At 44.9% G+C, this 15,089-nt stretch overlaps 2 protein-coding genes across 12 annotated transcripts in view; both read left to right on the top strand.

The window, feature by feature from the left end:
- The window catches only part of LOC114828773 (complement receptor type 1-like), a 99,966-nt gene that overhangs the window by 29,687 nt on the left and 55,190 nt on the right, over positions 1 to 15,089 (top strand). The window contains exon 11 of one of the 10 annotated variants that reach the window (XM_034295812.1): positions 5,596 to 5,778. The exons of the other annotated variants lie outside the window; for them this stretch is intronic. Within the exon in view, the coding sequence (XP_034151703.1) occupies positions 5,596 to 5,778 (183 nt within the window). The remainder of the gene's footprint in view (positions 1 to 5,595; positions 5,779 to 15,089) is intronic. 10 annotated transcript variants of the gene reach the window in all.
- LOC117595370 (complement decay-accelerating factor-like) lies at positions 6,563 to 14,651 on the top strand. Of its 2 annotated transcripts, none has more exons than XM_034295820.1 (6): positions 6,563 to 6,644; positions 7,599 to 7,726; positions 8,714 to 8,813; positions 9,018 to 9,091; positions 11,616 to 11,792; positions 13,888 to 14,651. In XM_034295820.1, exons 2-6 carry the CDS (start codon positions 7,681 to 7,683, stop codon positions 13,926 to 13,928), a joined length of 438 nt encoding a protein of 145 aa, XP_034151711.1. In that variant the 5' UTR covers positions 6,563 to 6,644; positions 7,599 to 7,680; the 3' UTR covers positions 13,929 to 14,651. The 2 variants fall into 2 exon arrangements, with proteins under 2 accessions (XP_034151711.1, XP_034151712.1); XM_034295821.1 differs by having other exon boundaries at positions 6,570 to 6,644; positions 13,891 to 14,651.

The following is a 15,089-nucleotide window of genomic DNA, read 5'->3' as shown; positions in this document are numbered from 1 at the left end:
TTCTGGCTCCCGGTGAGGTCCTGGTTCGACGGGATCCTTCACTGTCCCACGGGACGGCCGCGGATCAACACCTAGGTGGTCCCCCTCCGTGAAGGTCGGCGGGGCTGCCGGCAGGTTTAATGACCTGTTGTTCCTCCGTCGCCCCGACGGGCAGGTATCGGATCCCGGGTTTCGGCACCAATTAATGTTGGGTTCAGTTCACCAAACTTCTATATAGTCTAATTTGTCTAATGAGAAAGAACCACACCAAGAGTCAGAAAGACGTTTTAGAAGTCACTTCTGCAGAAGGGAGAGAGCCGTTGATCTCCACTGAGCCAGGAACGAGCCTGCCAGTAGGATTCAACTCAGCAACTCACACTTCTCCATGGGTGGACTCGTTTTTATTTAGAAGCACAGCGTTCAGTAGTCATAACACACATGTATCTCTAGTTGTTATTGCATACTGGAACATCTTGTTATTACTCAAAGGTTGTACTGTCTCTGAGCGTTATAGGTAGGAAGCATGTGGACAGTAATGAAAACCACATAACTGTTTCAATTGGAACATGTTATTCTAGGCTTATACTGAATGTAATTTAGATAGACTGGTGAAAGCTTTCACAATGATTGAGACAGATCCTATATGAAACATTAACTTCTTACATTTTGTCAAGATGTGATTCCAGAACAGAGGCTTACTTTGAGGCTTACGTTTGTAAAGCTAAACGCATCATATTTGTCTGAACTTTTTTATTTTAGTGTACAACTGTTGATTCTCATTATCATTTCACAAACAACATTCAGAAATCAAAATACATTAAGCCTATTTGTTTATTGTATGTTTGATCCTGAAAGAGAGGGAAATGACACTGTATGCCCATTTAAAGCGCTGCTTGATGCACTCTGCTCTTTATAAAAATCTACATCACTCTCTACCATTTGGTTAATATTCTATACTTCTATATTTGATATGCTTGGGCTGATTAATAAAAAGCTGTAAATGTCTTGGTTTCGCTCCGGTAGCCTACCGCTCAGTCATGAGTATGGTTGGTTCATTTAAAATATCTCAATATGGGACAAGAGGATTATTTTAATTTATCCCAACAGTGTACTCTGTAAAAAAGAATCCCATAATTTGACAGTAAAAACCTGGCAGCACGGATGCTCAATAAATACAAAAAGTCAAAATGCGGGACATCACCTTTTGATCACAGTTGCCACCTATGTAGTTCCCTTTCCTGATGAAAGGATTCTGTCAGGAAAGGGTGCTACGCTGCTGGCAATACTCAGCCCTCATTCAGGGGGGTTGCGGTTGGTGGGTGTCCCTTTGGTTGATGCCTGGCAATGTGGGTGGATTGATTTCCTGCCTGTTGGGCCCTGTCCGGGGCCTTCCCCGGGTAGGGCCACAGTGTTGCCGGACCCTCCCGCCTCAGTTCCAAGGTGTTACGCTGCTATACTATTGTGCTGGGAAATATGAGGAATGCAATTTCTAACTTTTCCCAGTTTTAAACTTTAGGAGGACATGAGGTCCTGGTCCACACCTGCGGAGTACCTGGTTTGGGGGGCCCGTTGCTGTCCCTGTCCTTGTCCACCTGGTCATACTTTTGACGTAGTCTAAAATCAAATAGACTCTGGATTTAGCCCAGAGAAATTTATTAATTATTCCAATGGCATGGCATGGCATCTTCTTCCGCTTATCCGGGGCCGGGTCGCGGGGGCAGCAGTCTAAGCAGGGATGCCCAGACTTCCCTCTCCCAAGACACTTCCTCTAGCTCTTCCGGGGGGACACCGAGGCGTTCCCAGGCCAGCCGGGAGACATAGTCCCTCCAGCGAGTCCTAGGTCTTCCCCGGGGTCTCCTCCCGGTGGGACGGGACCGGAACACCTTCCCAGGAAGGCGTTCCGGAGGCATCCGAAAAAGATGCCCAAGCCACCTCAGCTGACCCCTCTCGATGTGGAGGAGCAGGGGCTCTACTCTGAGCTCCTCCCGGGTGACCGAGCTTCTCACCCTATCTCTAAGGGATCGCCCGGCCACCCTGCGGAGAAAGCTCATTTCGGCCGCCTGTATCCGGGATCTTGTCCTTTCGGTCATGACCCAAAGCTCATGACCATAGGTGAGAGTAGGAACGTAGATTGACTGGTAAATCGAGAGCTTTGCCTTGCGGCTCAGCTCTTTCTTCACCACGACAGACCGATACATCGACTGCATTACTGCAGAAGCTGCACCGATCCGTCTGTCAATCTCCCGTTCCATCCTTCCCTCACTCGTGAACAAGACCCCTAGATACTTAAACTCCTCCACTTGAGGCAGGCACTCTCCACCAACCTGAAGCGGGCAAGCCACCCTTTTCCGACTGAGGACCATGGCCTCGGCTTTGGAGGTACTGATTTTCATCCCCACCGCTTCACACTCGGCTGCAAACCGTCCCAGCGCATGCTGAAGGTCCTGGTTAGAAGGGGCCAACACGACAACATCATCTGCAAAAAGCAGAGACGAAATTGTGTGGTCCCCAAACCTGACACCCTCCGGCCCCTGGCTGCGCCTAGAAATTCTGTCCATAAAAATTACGAACAGAACCGGTGACAAAGGGCAGCCCTGCCGGAGTCCAACATGCACTGGGAACAAGTCTGACTTACTGCCGGCAATGCGGACCAAGCTCCTGCTTCGGTTGTACAGGGACCTGACAGCCCTTAGCAAAGGACCCAGGACCCCATATTCCCCAAGCACCCTCCACAAGATGCCGCGAGGGACCCAGTCGAATGCCTTCTCCAAATCCACAAAACACATGTGGATTGGTTGGGCAAACTCCCATGAACCCTCCAACCCTTCCCGGGGAGGCTGAGAAGTGTGATCCCCCTATAGTTGGAACACACCCTCCGGTCCCCCTTCTTAAAAAGAGGGACCACCACCCCGGTCTGCCATCCCAGAGGCACTGTCCCCGACCGCCACGCGATGTTGCACAGGCGTGTCAACCAAGACAGCCCCACAACATCCAGAGACTTGAGGTACTCAGGGCGGATCTCATCCACCCCCGGTGCCTTGCCACTGAGGAGTTTCTTGACCACCTCAGTGACTTCAGCCCGGGTGATGGACGAGTCCACCTCTGAGCCCTCATCCTCTGCTTCCTCAATGGAAGAAGTGACAGCGGGATTGAGGAGATCCTCGAAGTATTCCTTCCACCGCCCGACGACATCCTCAGTTGAGGTCAACAGCTGCCCACCTCTACTGTAAACAGCGTTGGTAGGGCACTGTTTCCCTCTCCTGAGGCGCCGGATGGTTTGCCAGAATCTCTTCGAGGCCAGCCGATAGTCCTTCTCCATGGCCTCACCGAACTCCTCCCAGGCCCGAGTTTTTGCCTCCACAACCACCCGGGCTGCAGCCCGCTTGGCCTGTCGGTACCCGTCAGCTGCGTCAGGAGTCCCACAAGCCAACCAGGCCTGATAGGACTCCTTCTTCAGCTTGACGGCATCCCTTACTTCCGGTGTCCACCACCGGGTTCGGGGATTGCCGCCTCGACAGGCACCGAAGACCTTACTACCACAGCTCCGAGCGGCCGCTTCGACAATGGCGGTGGAGAACATGGTCCACTCGGACTCAATATCTCCAACCTCCCTCGGGATCCAGTCGAAGCTCTGCCGGAGGTGGGAGTTAAAGATCTCTCTGACAGGAGACTCGGCCAGACGTTCCCAGCAGACCCTTACAGTTCACTTGGGCCTGCCGAGTCTGTCCAGCTTTCTCCCCCGCCATCGGATCCAACTCACCACCAGGTGGTGATCAGTTGACAGCTCCGCCCCTCTCTTCACCCGAGTGTCCAAGACATACGGCCGCAGGTCAGATGAGACGACAACAAAGTCGATCATCGACCTGCGGCCTAGGGTGTCCTGGTGCCACGTGCACTGATGGACACCCTTATGCTTGAACATGGTGTTCGTTATGGACAAACTGTGACTAGCACAGAAGTCCAATAACTGAACACCACTCGGGTTCAGATCAGGGGGGCCGTTCCTCCCAATCACGCCCCTCCAGGTGTCACTGTCGTTGCCCACGTGGGCGTTGAAGTCCCCCAGTAGAACAATAGAGTCCCCAGTCGGAGCACTTTCCAGCACCCCTCCCAGAGACTCCAAGAAGGTCGGGTACTCTGCACTGCCGTTTGGCCCGTAGGCACAAACAACAGTGAGAGACCTATCCCCGACCCGTAGGCGCAGGGAAACGACGGCAGAGCTGGGGAGCTATAAGCAAACCCACACCAGCCCGCCGCCTCTCACCATGGGCAACTCCAGAGTGGTGAAGAGTCCATCCTCTCTCAAGGAGTGTGGTTCCAGAGCCCAAGCCGTGCGTAGAGGTGATCCCGACTACCTCTAATCGGAACCTCTCAACCTCACGCACTAGCTCAGGCTCCTTCCCCGCCAGCGAGGTGACATTCCACGTCCCTAGAGCTAGTTTCTGTGTCCAGAGATCGGGTTGTCTAGGCCCCTGCCTTCGACTGCCGCCCGATCCTCTTCGCACCGGCCCCTTATGGTCCCTCCTGTGGGTGGTGAGCCCACGGGAGGGCGGCCCCACGTCACCCGTTCGGGCTGAGCCCGGCCGGGCCCCATGGGGGAAGCCCCGGCCACCAGGCGCTCGCATACGAGCCCCAACCCCGGGCCTGGCTCCAGGGTGGGGCCCCGGCTGCGCCATACCGGGCGACGTCACGGTACTCATAATGTTGTTCTTCATTAAGGGGGGTTTGAACCGCTCTTAGTCTGACCCGTCGCCTAAGACCTGTTTGCCTTGGGAGACCCTACCAGGGGCATATAGCCCCAGACAACATAGCTCCTAGGGTCACTCGGGTACTCAAACCCCTCCACCACGTTAAGGTGGCAGTTCTTGGAGTCCAATTGGACTCTTAATATCTCACCCGGCACAGCCAGAAGAGGACTGGTCACCCCTCTGAGCCTGGGTCCTCTCTAGGTTTCTTCCTAAAATTCGGCCTTCTTAGGGAGTTTTTCCTAGCCACTGAAATTCAACACTACTGTTGTTTGCTCCTTGGGGTTTAAGGCTGGGTGTCTCTGTAAAGTACTTTGTGACAACTGCTGTTGTAAAAAGGGCTTTATCAATACATTTGATTGATTGATTGATACATAACAAGATACCGTGAGGCAATTGAGATTTTCATCTGTTTAACACAATGAAAAAAGATTCTTGCCTCAAGGGTTGTTCATCTAGATCATCTCAAATCATAACCTACGAGGTTTGGGCCTGCTGGTTTTGTGTTCTACTTCATTTATTCCATCCCGGGTCTCAATATGTCCCTGATAAAAAATTGGACTGGAACTGGCTTTGAGGTCTTGATTTTAGTACCTCTGATCTAGATAAGTGTAGTCTTGATAGGCTGTAAATGTTTCAGGTAATCTTTGATTGCATTGATGGTCAATAGCTGAGTATCAGGCCATTAAAGACTTGTTAGCAAATTGAGTAATACATTCATTGTTCATGATGTAGACTCAAAATGGTAGATTACAGTCAACCAAGAGCTAAATGGGACTGCAGATTAACCTCATGAATGTCTGTGTTACAGTCATTGTGACAGCCCTGTTCTTTCACAACTGTTTAAAGCTGATGTTGTTCTCTCCTGCAGCGGTGATGTGTGGACCGCCCCCAGACATTCTCAACGGTGGACTGGTAACCCCACTAGAAGAAGAGTACAAATATGGAGACGTCGTGGTATATACTTGTCAAAAGGAATTCACAATGAATGGAAGTTCATCTATAAGCTGCTCTGAGAATGGAGAATTCCAGCCATCTCCTCCTACCTGCATAAGTATGTCTAAAATGCCTCTTATTTTCATTTCACACTGAACTGCTGTCATAATTTGCTCACAGGAATTTAATTTGAGCTGTATGGACTTCCTCTACTACAATCATTAACAAGGTTAGGGTCCTGATGACTGATTATGTATTGTGCCTCCAGGCAGAACTTGGGACCCAGCAGCAGCCCCACCTGGTGTGTGAGTGCAGAGAACATTACATAAAGAATGAAAAAGCAACAAAATAACGAACTGAAATTGACTCTGGACTCTAGCTTGTTATTTTCTCTAGCATCCCACTTTGCTTTTAAGGCAGCATTTCTTGGTCCTTTTACTGTAAGCATTCTGCAGTGTCTGATCTAGTAGCAAATAAGCATAGTTGTGTATTAGATATGGTTAATGTTTCCTGTGTACCTATTCTAAAAACCATGATGCAATGTTTTTGCAACACCTTACAATAATTGGATTATTGTGGAGTGTTGTGTGTAGATACATATTGAGAAAAAAAAGTGAAGTGGTCTGATTACTTTTTGAAGCCACTGTATCTATAAAAATAATTTTGCTTATGCATTCTCATTTTGACATATTACCAACTACTTGACTGTACAATCACTTTTTTATTGTAATGTGTTCCTGTGTTTACCTACAGTGGTCATTAAGGTAATGTCTATTTCCTCTTCAGGTTTTTAAGCTCAGAACTGCTCAAGACCAAAAGGCGGGCCCAGCCTGATTTTGTCAGATTCCTTCATTTATCAAGATACATTTACACATGGAGCATCAGTGTCTTTTGTGTGTTCCACTGGATATGTCTCTGCAGGAGGGTCTAGATCGATCACCTGTACAGATGGCGTGTGGAATGAAGTGAAACTAAAATGCAAAAGTAATTCCAATATTTGTGTATTTTCTTATTGTGCTTAAATGTATTCTTGGAATTTTTCTCCAGATTTTAGTTTCCTACTGACCATCAAATTATACAGATGTAGACATTTACACTACTGGTCATAAGATTTAGAACACCACCATTTTTCCACTTTTTATTTAAATGTAAGCAGTTCAAACCCAGTGAATAACCTAAAATGGTGCAAATGTATGTGGAAAACTGCCAAAGGTTAAGAAGAGTTTAGGTTACCAAAAATGATGAAAATAACGCACATTTCAGAGGTATTAAAATAGTAATTTTTCAGGGAACAAGTAATGGGTTAACAACTTACAGCTGTTCTGCAATTGTAGTAAATTAAGCCTTGAACGTTGATGCTAACTATTCATACAGGTGTCCCAATTATTTTATTAGTAACAAACCCTTTATATGTATAAAAGCATTTTTGAAACAGACTGTATTACTACACCCTCTTAAGCATTATTTGGAGTATTTTACTGAAGGAAGTAGTATATTGCTATCAGAATGGCAAGGAAAAGGCAATTAACAAATGAGGACAGACAGACCATTATAACCCTTAAAAGTTTTGCAAAGGAAGCCAAGGTGTCAGTGAGTACATTTTCCTACAACCACCAAAGCCCCTTGGAAAATCGAGGGAACAATGATAGAAAGAGGTCTGGCAGATCAAAGACACAATTTTTGAGAGTCAAAAGCTTTCATTATAGGCCGGCTCATAGGAAAACAAAGCGCAGCTTATCACTGGTTGAAGTAAGCCAGTCTCAGATTCTGTGGAAAGGAGACTTCAGGTTTGACAGGTCGAACGGTATTAAGAAAGCCTTTGCTATGATGTGCAAAATAAGAAAGATGCTCATCTGGGCCATGAAGCATTGCCAGTGGATTACTGAAGACTTGAAGAAGGTCTTCTGGACTGATGAAAATTGTCTGTTCATCACGCAGGGTTTTTGTATGTGATTGAGTAGGCCAAAGAGTGGTTTCTCAGTGTGAGGCACCAACTTATAAACATGGAGGTGGAGGTGTGATGGTCTGGGTCTCCTATGCTGGATCCAGAGTCAGCGACTTGCACAGTGAGTGGCACCCTGAACCAAAACGGTGTTTTCACATCATTTTGTAATGCTATGCAATTCCCTCTGGTGTAAGGTCAATTGGTCAGGGGTTCAACTTACAGCAAGATAATGACCTAACACATGCCTTCAGAGAACTTCCTTAGAAAAGAACAGAAATAGAACGGTAGGCTTCACATCATGGAATGGTCAGCACATTTGTCCAGACTTAAACCCCATCAAGCTAGTTTGGGATGAACTGGGCAGAAGGGTGAGAGCAAATCCCCCAGGATTTCAGCCGCTTGTACTCACGATCTTGTTCTTTCGGTCATGACCCAGCCTTCATGACCATAGGTGAGAGTAGGAAGGAAAATTGACTGGTATATCGAGAGCTTTGCCTTCCGGCTCAGCTCTCTTTTCGTCACAACGGTGCGGTAAAGCGAATGCAATATCGCCTCCGCTGCTCCGATTTTCCGGCCAATCTCCCGCTCCATTGTCCCCTCACTCGCGAACAAGACCCCGAGATAGTTGAACTATTTACTTGGGGTAATGCCTCATTCCCTACCCGGAGGAGGCACTCCATCGGTTTTCTGCTGAGAACCATGGCCTCAGATTTAGAGGTGCTAATCCTCATCCCAACCGCTTTGCACTCGGCTGCGAACCGGTCCAGTGAGTGCTGAAGGTCACAGACCGATGATGCCATCAGGACCACATCATCCGCAAAAAGCAGCGATGAGATCCCCAGCCCACTGAAATGCAACGCCTCCCCACCTTTGATTTCCATTGTAAATAGAATGACATGAGAGTGTTCAGCTGTTATGTCTGCAAAAGGTGGCTACTTTATTTATTAAACAATGCAGATTACAGTTTGTTCATCAAAACTTCAATTTGTTTGTCTGCAATTGATTATTTGTTGTATGCTTTAATTTGAGAGTACATTAAGACATTAAACTTGATGAATGTCAATAAAAACTGGATTAAAAAGGTTTTCTGTTTGTTTTTGTATTTCAGAAAGGTTGTGTGGGTCCCCGGGAGACATTCTGAATGGGCAGTATGATCTTTCTGAGGGGATTGAATTTGGCGCCCGGGTTTATGCCAAATGTAACAAAGGGTAAGTCCAAGGCTTTGCTTTCCAACACCATATATATATATATATTAATCCGCTTATAATATATATTATTTAAATAACTCCCTTTCTGTGTACGATTTGTCAATACTAACTTGATCAACATCAGAGCTGTGAACACTGTTGAAACTTTGCTATTCTAAACTAAATGGTCCAAATACTGTGTCATTGTTTATATCTCTTTTTCAGCTATACTCTTGTGGGGAGCGGTGAAAGGACCTGTATGTCCCAAGGCTGGAGTGGCCGAGTTCCTACATGTGAAGGTTGGTCATTTAAAGGAGCATGTTGAGTTTAAACAACAAGGCACCTCCAGTGTTATGGATCTTACATAATAATGTATGGCCATTTAAACATTGTGGACAGCTTGGTTCCCTTTCCTCTTTATAACATCTATGTTGCTCTCTACCATTAGGTTAATATTCCATACTTCTATATTTTACATGCTTTGGCTGATATTTAAAAAGCTGTAAATGTCTTGGTTTCGCTCCAGTAACCTACCACTCTGTCATGAGTATGGTTGGTTCCTTTAAAGTATCTAAATACGTGTCACGACGGTTGTGGAGTGCAGGCATGTCTCACGTTCGTGGGTTTATTTTTAGAATGAAACAAAACAAAACAACAAACAGACACTATAACTTTTAACTGATAGAAATAAAAGTGCGCGACACTGCGTCTTATAAATCCAAATTTCAATCCAGTTAATACAAAGGTTGACACTCAGTGACATGAAATAACCATCCACACAACACACATGAAGGGAGCCAACTAAATACACAGAGAACGAGACACAAGACAGCTGGGAGTGAAGCACCGGTGTTAGACATCAACCTAATTAACTAGGGTATGGACAAGACAACATCACACCAGGACCACAAGAGGGCAGGACAACACGACAAAACAACCTGCCCTACTCATTACAATACGGGACCAAACTCGAAATGGGAGGTTACAGCCAATCAACAGCTACATGGGACTACAGCGAAGACTTGTGTGTGTTCAAAACCTGATGTTGTGCTCTCCTGCACTGGTGATGGGTGGACGGCATTCTCAACGGTGGACTGGTATTCCCACCAGAAGACACATAAGTATGTTGAAAACATTTTCATTTACACACTGAATTGCTCATAATACTTCCTCCACTACAGTCATTAGCAAGGTTGGGGTCCTGATGACTGACGACGTATTGTGGCTCCAGGCAGAACTTGGGACCCAGCAGCAGCCCCACCTGGTGTGTGAGTGCAGAGAAGTCAGAAACAGGGAACATCTGGGGAGTTAACCATATCTCTCCCTCTCCGTTATCAAGCAGGTGTCAGCATTCATGTGGGGGAGGAACGTCTTGGCTGACACACAGTGAGAGAACACGGACCGTCCACAACTTATTTCCAAGATGCAAGACCCGAAGACATCTGGCTATATCTCTAGATTGCATGTCTTTGTAGTAATGTCATGCCTGCCAATGTCTGACTATGGTAACATGGTACTCTCTGTCCTCATCTCCCTATATACTCTAGGCACATTGCCATAAGCCAAAGCCTTTGTTAAATGCCCAAATATAGTGGGTAATACGGGAAAGCTCTCATTGATGGTAAAGTTTGTTGCTTACATTTTTTTTTATTGCCCACTTTTTTCCACTTTGGGGTTGATTTTTATTGTTCCTTTACCTACAGAAATATAAAGCAAGAATATAACAAATGGAAATTGTCTTAGGACAGTATTATGTTATTTTCTCCATCATTCTTCATTGCTTTAAGTGCTGTATTTCCTGGTCCTTTTACAGTAGGCATTTTGCTGTGTCTGATCTAATAGCAAATAAGCAGAGTTTTGTATTAGACATGGTTAATGTTTACTGTGAGCCTATTCTAACAAGAAAAGGAACCAGGCATGCCTAGTTCGGCCGTCCCGCGATTAAAAGGTATGAATGTTGTTGCCCTTGCTAGATTCAAATCGGGTTCTTCTGTGTAACAGGCTGTTCATCTTAACCACTACGCCGCTAAGCTATACGTGTGCATAGTGTTGGTATACTTATGCATAATCTCAAGTCGCTTATTACATACTACGTACTACAATTAAGTACTTCGTGGATGATGGTGAAGTACGTACTGTTTTGTATATAGTAAGATTGTGCCAGTACGGGGACCGATTGGGACATTCTTCCATATCATAATCATTAGATCATTTTAGATCATGCCAAATTTGAATGTATAGTGAGATACCATTAAGCATTGTGTTAAACCAGGGGTGGGCCATATTTCTCACTGGGGGCCCACATTGAAAATGCCAGAAAGCATCTTGGGCCAGAAAACTTATTTTAACCAACATGCCTTAAAGACACACAACATGGCTAACTCTGTTAACTTGCATATTATATTTATCCATATTTCTTTTTTCATGCTACACCATTTTCCTAATCTAACTTAATTTACTTTAACAATGTTTTTTGCATTATACTATAATTTAACAGTTGTAGCCAGCAAAGTTTTAGTCTATCCTGAACAAATCCTAATGCATCATTTTTGTCTGTGGCGAGGATCAAACACTGGTGTCCTGCATGGCAGTCCGCATCTCTAACCACTATGTTATTTAACAATAGTAGTCAGTCATTCACTCACTAACTCTGTAAGAAACATTCGCCCTTCTTGGGCGGCTACACTTACGTGGTCCAGCAGAATCCATGATACGTTGAGCTCAGAGGTGGCTCACAAAATGGAGCCCAGTTACAGAATGTAGAAATTGTTAGCTGTAACCTAATGATTTCATAAATACATCTGTCTGTTCTTATGTCTGCAGAGATCTCATGTCCTACTCCAGTTGTTAAGAATGGTGTCAGGTTTGAAGGGGGCCCACCACCCTACAAACACCTGTCCTCCGTGACGTTTCGCTGCAACTCTGGATATGAGATGAACGGACAGGCCACTCTGACATGTGAAATGAATGGCTGGTCAGCTGATGTCCCATCATGCATAGGTAAGACCTGTTGATTTCATTAAATCCCTGTATGTATTAGAAGTTGAGATGTGGCTACCACTGCATTTTGCAGCACCATGTAATACCCTCTGGTTTCAGCCCAGTTGGTCACAGGTTCAACCTACAGCAAGATAATGACCCAAAACATACCTTCAGGCTATGTCAGGGCTACCTTAGCATACAGTTGTGCTCAGAAGTTTGCATACGGTGGTAGAAATTGTGAAATTCTGGCATTGATTTTTAAAATATGACTGATCATGCAGAATAACTATTTTATTTAAGGATAGTGATCATATGAAGGCATTATAACATAGTTGTCTGGCTCCTTTTTAAACCATAATGATAACAGAAACCACCCAAATGGCCCTGATCAAATGTTTACATACCCTTGAATGTCTGGCCTTGTTACAGACACACAAGGTGACACACAGAAGTTAAAATGGCAATTAAGGGTGAATTTCCCACACCTGTGGCTTTTTAAATTGCAATTAGTGTCTGTGTGTAAATAGTCAATGAGTTTGTTAGCTCTCATGTGGATGCACTGAGCAGGCTAGATACTGAGCCATGGGGAGCAGAAAATAACTTTCCAAAGACCTGCGTAACAAGGTAATGGAACTTTATAAAGATGGAAAAGGATATAAAAAGATATCCAAAGCCTTGCAAATGCCAGTCAGTACTGTTCATTCACTTATTAGGAAGTGGAAAATTCATGGGTCTCTTGATACCAAGCCAAGGTCAGGTAGGCCAAGAAAGATTTCAGCCAAAACTGCCAGAAGAATTGTTTGGGATACAAAGAAAAACCCACAGGTAAACTCAAGAGAAATACATGCTGCTCTGGAAAAAGGTGGTGTGGTTGTTTCAAGGAACACAATCTGACGATACTTGAAGAAGAATTTGCTGCATGGTCGAGTTGCCACGAAGAAGCCTTTACTGCGCCAATGCCACAAACAAGCCCGACAACACAATATGCCTGACAACACCTTGACACGCCTCACAGCTTTTGTCACACTGTTTGGAGTGATGAGACCAAATAGAGCTTTATGGTGACAACCATAAGCGCTATGATTGGAGAGGGATCAACAAGACCTATAGTGAGAGAACAGAATAAAGATTGTCTCACGGAGCTCTAAAGACACAGGAATCTTGTGAAAATGTATGGCAAGATGAATACAGCATGTAATCAGAGAATACTGGCAGACAATTTGCATTCTTCTGCACGAAAGCTGCGCATAGGATGCTCTTGGACTTTTCAGCACAACAATGACCCTAAGCACAAGGCCAAGTTGACCCTCCAGTGGTTACAGCAGAAAAAAGTGAATGGTCTGGAGTGGCCATCACAGTCTCCTGACCGTAATATCATTGAGACACTCTGGGGAGATCTCAAACGTGTGGTTCATCCAAGACAACCAAAGACTTTGCATGACCTGGTAGCATTTTGCGAAGACGAATGGGCATCTATACCACCTGCAAGAATTCGGGCCCTCATAGGGCCTCATTCTCCAAGGGTATGCAAACTTTTGAGCACAACTGTATCTAAATAAGTCCCTGATTAGAGGGTTGAAATGAACAAATGGAGTGGAACTGGCTTTGATGTGTAGATTTGTATTTCACTGATCTAGATAACAACATCGTAGTCTCGATAGGCTCTAAATGTTTCAGGTAATCTTTGGTTGCATTGTCCTCCATTCCCAATGGTGGACTGGTATTCCCAGCAGAAGACATGTACAGATTTGGAGAGGCTATGGACTATATTTGTCTAGAGGAATTCATAATGAATGTAAACAGATTGTTAAGCTGTTTAGAGAATGGAGAGTTCCAGCCATCTCCTAATTCTATAAGTATGTTCAAAATGTCTCTTATTTTCATTTACACACTGAATTGCTCACATTACTCGCTCACAGATTTAGTTGGGTCTATTTGGACTTCCTTCACTACAGTCATTAGCAAGGTTAGGGTCCTGATGACTGATGACGTATTGTGGCTCCAGGCAGAACTTGGGACCCAGCAGCAGCCCCACCTGGTGTGTGAGTGCAGAGAAGTCAGAAACAGGGAACATCTGGGGAGTTAACCACCTCTCTCCCTCTCCGTTATCAAGCAGGTGTCGGCATTCATGTGGGGGAGGAACGTCTTGGCTGACACACAGTGAGATAACACGGACCGTCCACAACTTATTTCCAAGATGCAAGACCCGAAGACTTCTGGCTATATCTCTAGATTGCATGTCTTTGTAGTAATGTCATGCCTGCCAATGTATGACTATGGTAATAGGGTACTCTCTGTCCTCATCCCCCTATATACTCGAGGCACATTGCCATAAGGCAAAGCCTTTGTTAAATGCCCAAATATAGTGGCTAATACGGGAAAGCTCCAATTGATGGTAAAGTTTGTTGCTTATATTTTTTCTGTTAAGTGTTGGTGTGCCTTTGTGTTTGTTGTTGTTCTGTGTGAGACAGGCTGCCACTTTATTCCACTGTGGGGTTGACTTTTGTTATTTCTTGTAAGAAACAGCAACAATATAGCAAACTGAAATCTGGCTTATTTTCTTTGCTTAACCCTTGTGTAATCCTCTGTATACTCCACTTGTCCTAAGGGTAAAAAATGATCTGCCTTCACCAAAATTAATATCTGGGTTTTCCCTTTTCACTGTGCAGAAAGACTGCATTTTATCAGTGTACACCTCTAGTTTTCATTATGTCATAATTGTTTTCTTTACTAAAGTAGAGGTTCATTATTATTCCTAAAGTACTGCATAGGTGTTTTACAGCTAAATGTATTAATTGCACTTTTTAATTAGTATTTTTGTACAAGAAACCAGGTAAGCCTAGTTCAGCCAGCCCGCAATAAAAAGTGATGATCATTGTTGCCCTCCCGGGATTCAAATCCAGACCTCCCACATGAGAGGCTGTGTCTTTAACTACTACACCACAGAGCAATACAATTGCTGGGTTTTGGTATAGTCTCTTGACATTATAGAATTTTGTCATGCAGTAACATCACACAGTTTGACTATTTAGCTAGACACCATTAACTATTGTGTTAAACTGAGTAACGTTTCTTATTAAGTTTACCTCTGCCTCAAATAGCATCTATGATCTGTATGGCTTTTGCCACTGGCCGTTTTAACAGCTTATTAGCCATTTGTGAATGACATGGATTCAGTAACTCTCAATATAGGCGACGATAACTGACTTATTCGTCAAGTAAAAAGACGAGAGAATCGTGTAGCCAGCAACGTTTTTTTCTATCCTGAACAAATCCTAATGCATAATTCAGAAGTCCACCAGAAATATTCACAAT

This window comes from Esox lucius, chromosome 12 (assembly GCF_011004845.1).
Source record: "Esox lucius isolate fEsoLuc1 chromosome 12, fEsoLuc1.pri, whole genome shotgun sequence".
Classification (NCBI taxonomy): Eukaryota; Metazoa; Chordata; class Actinopteri; order Esociformes; family Esocidae; genus Esox; species Esox lucius.
The sequence above is the reverse complement of the archived record's forward strand: the minus strand, read 5'-3'. Positions and strand labels throughout refer to the sequence as shown.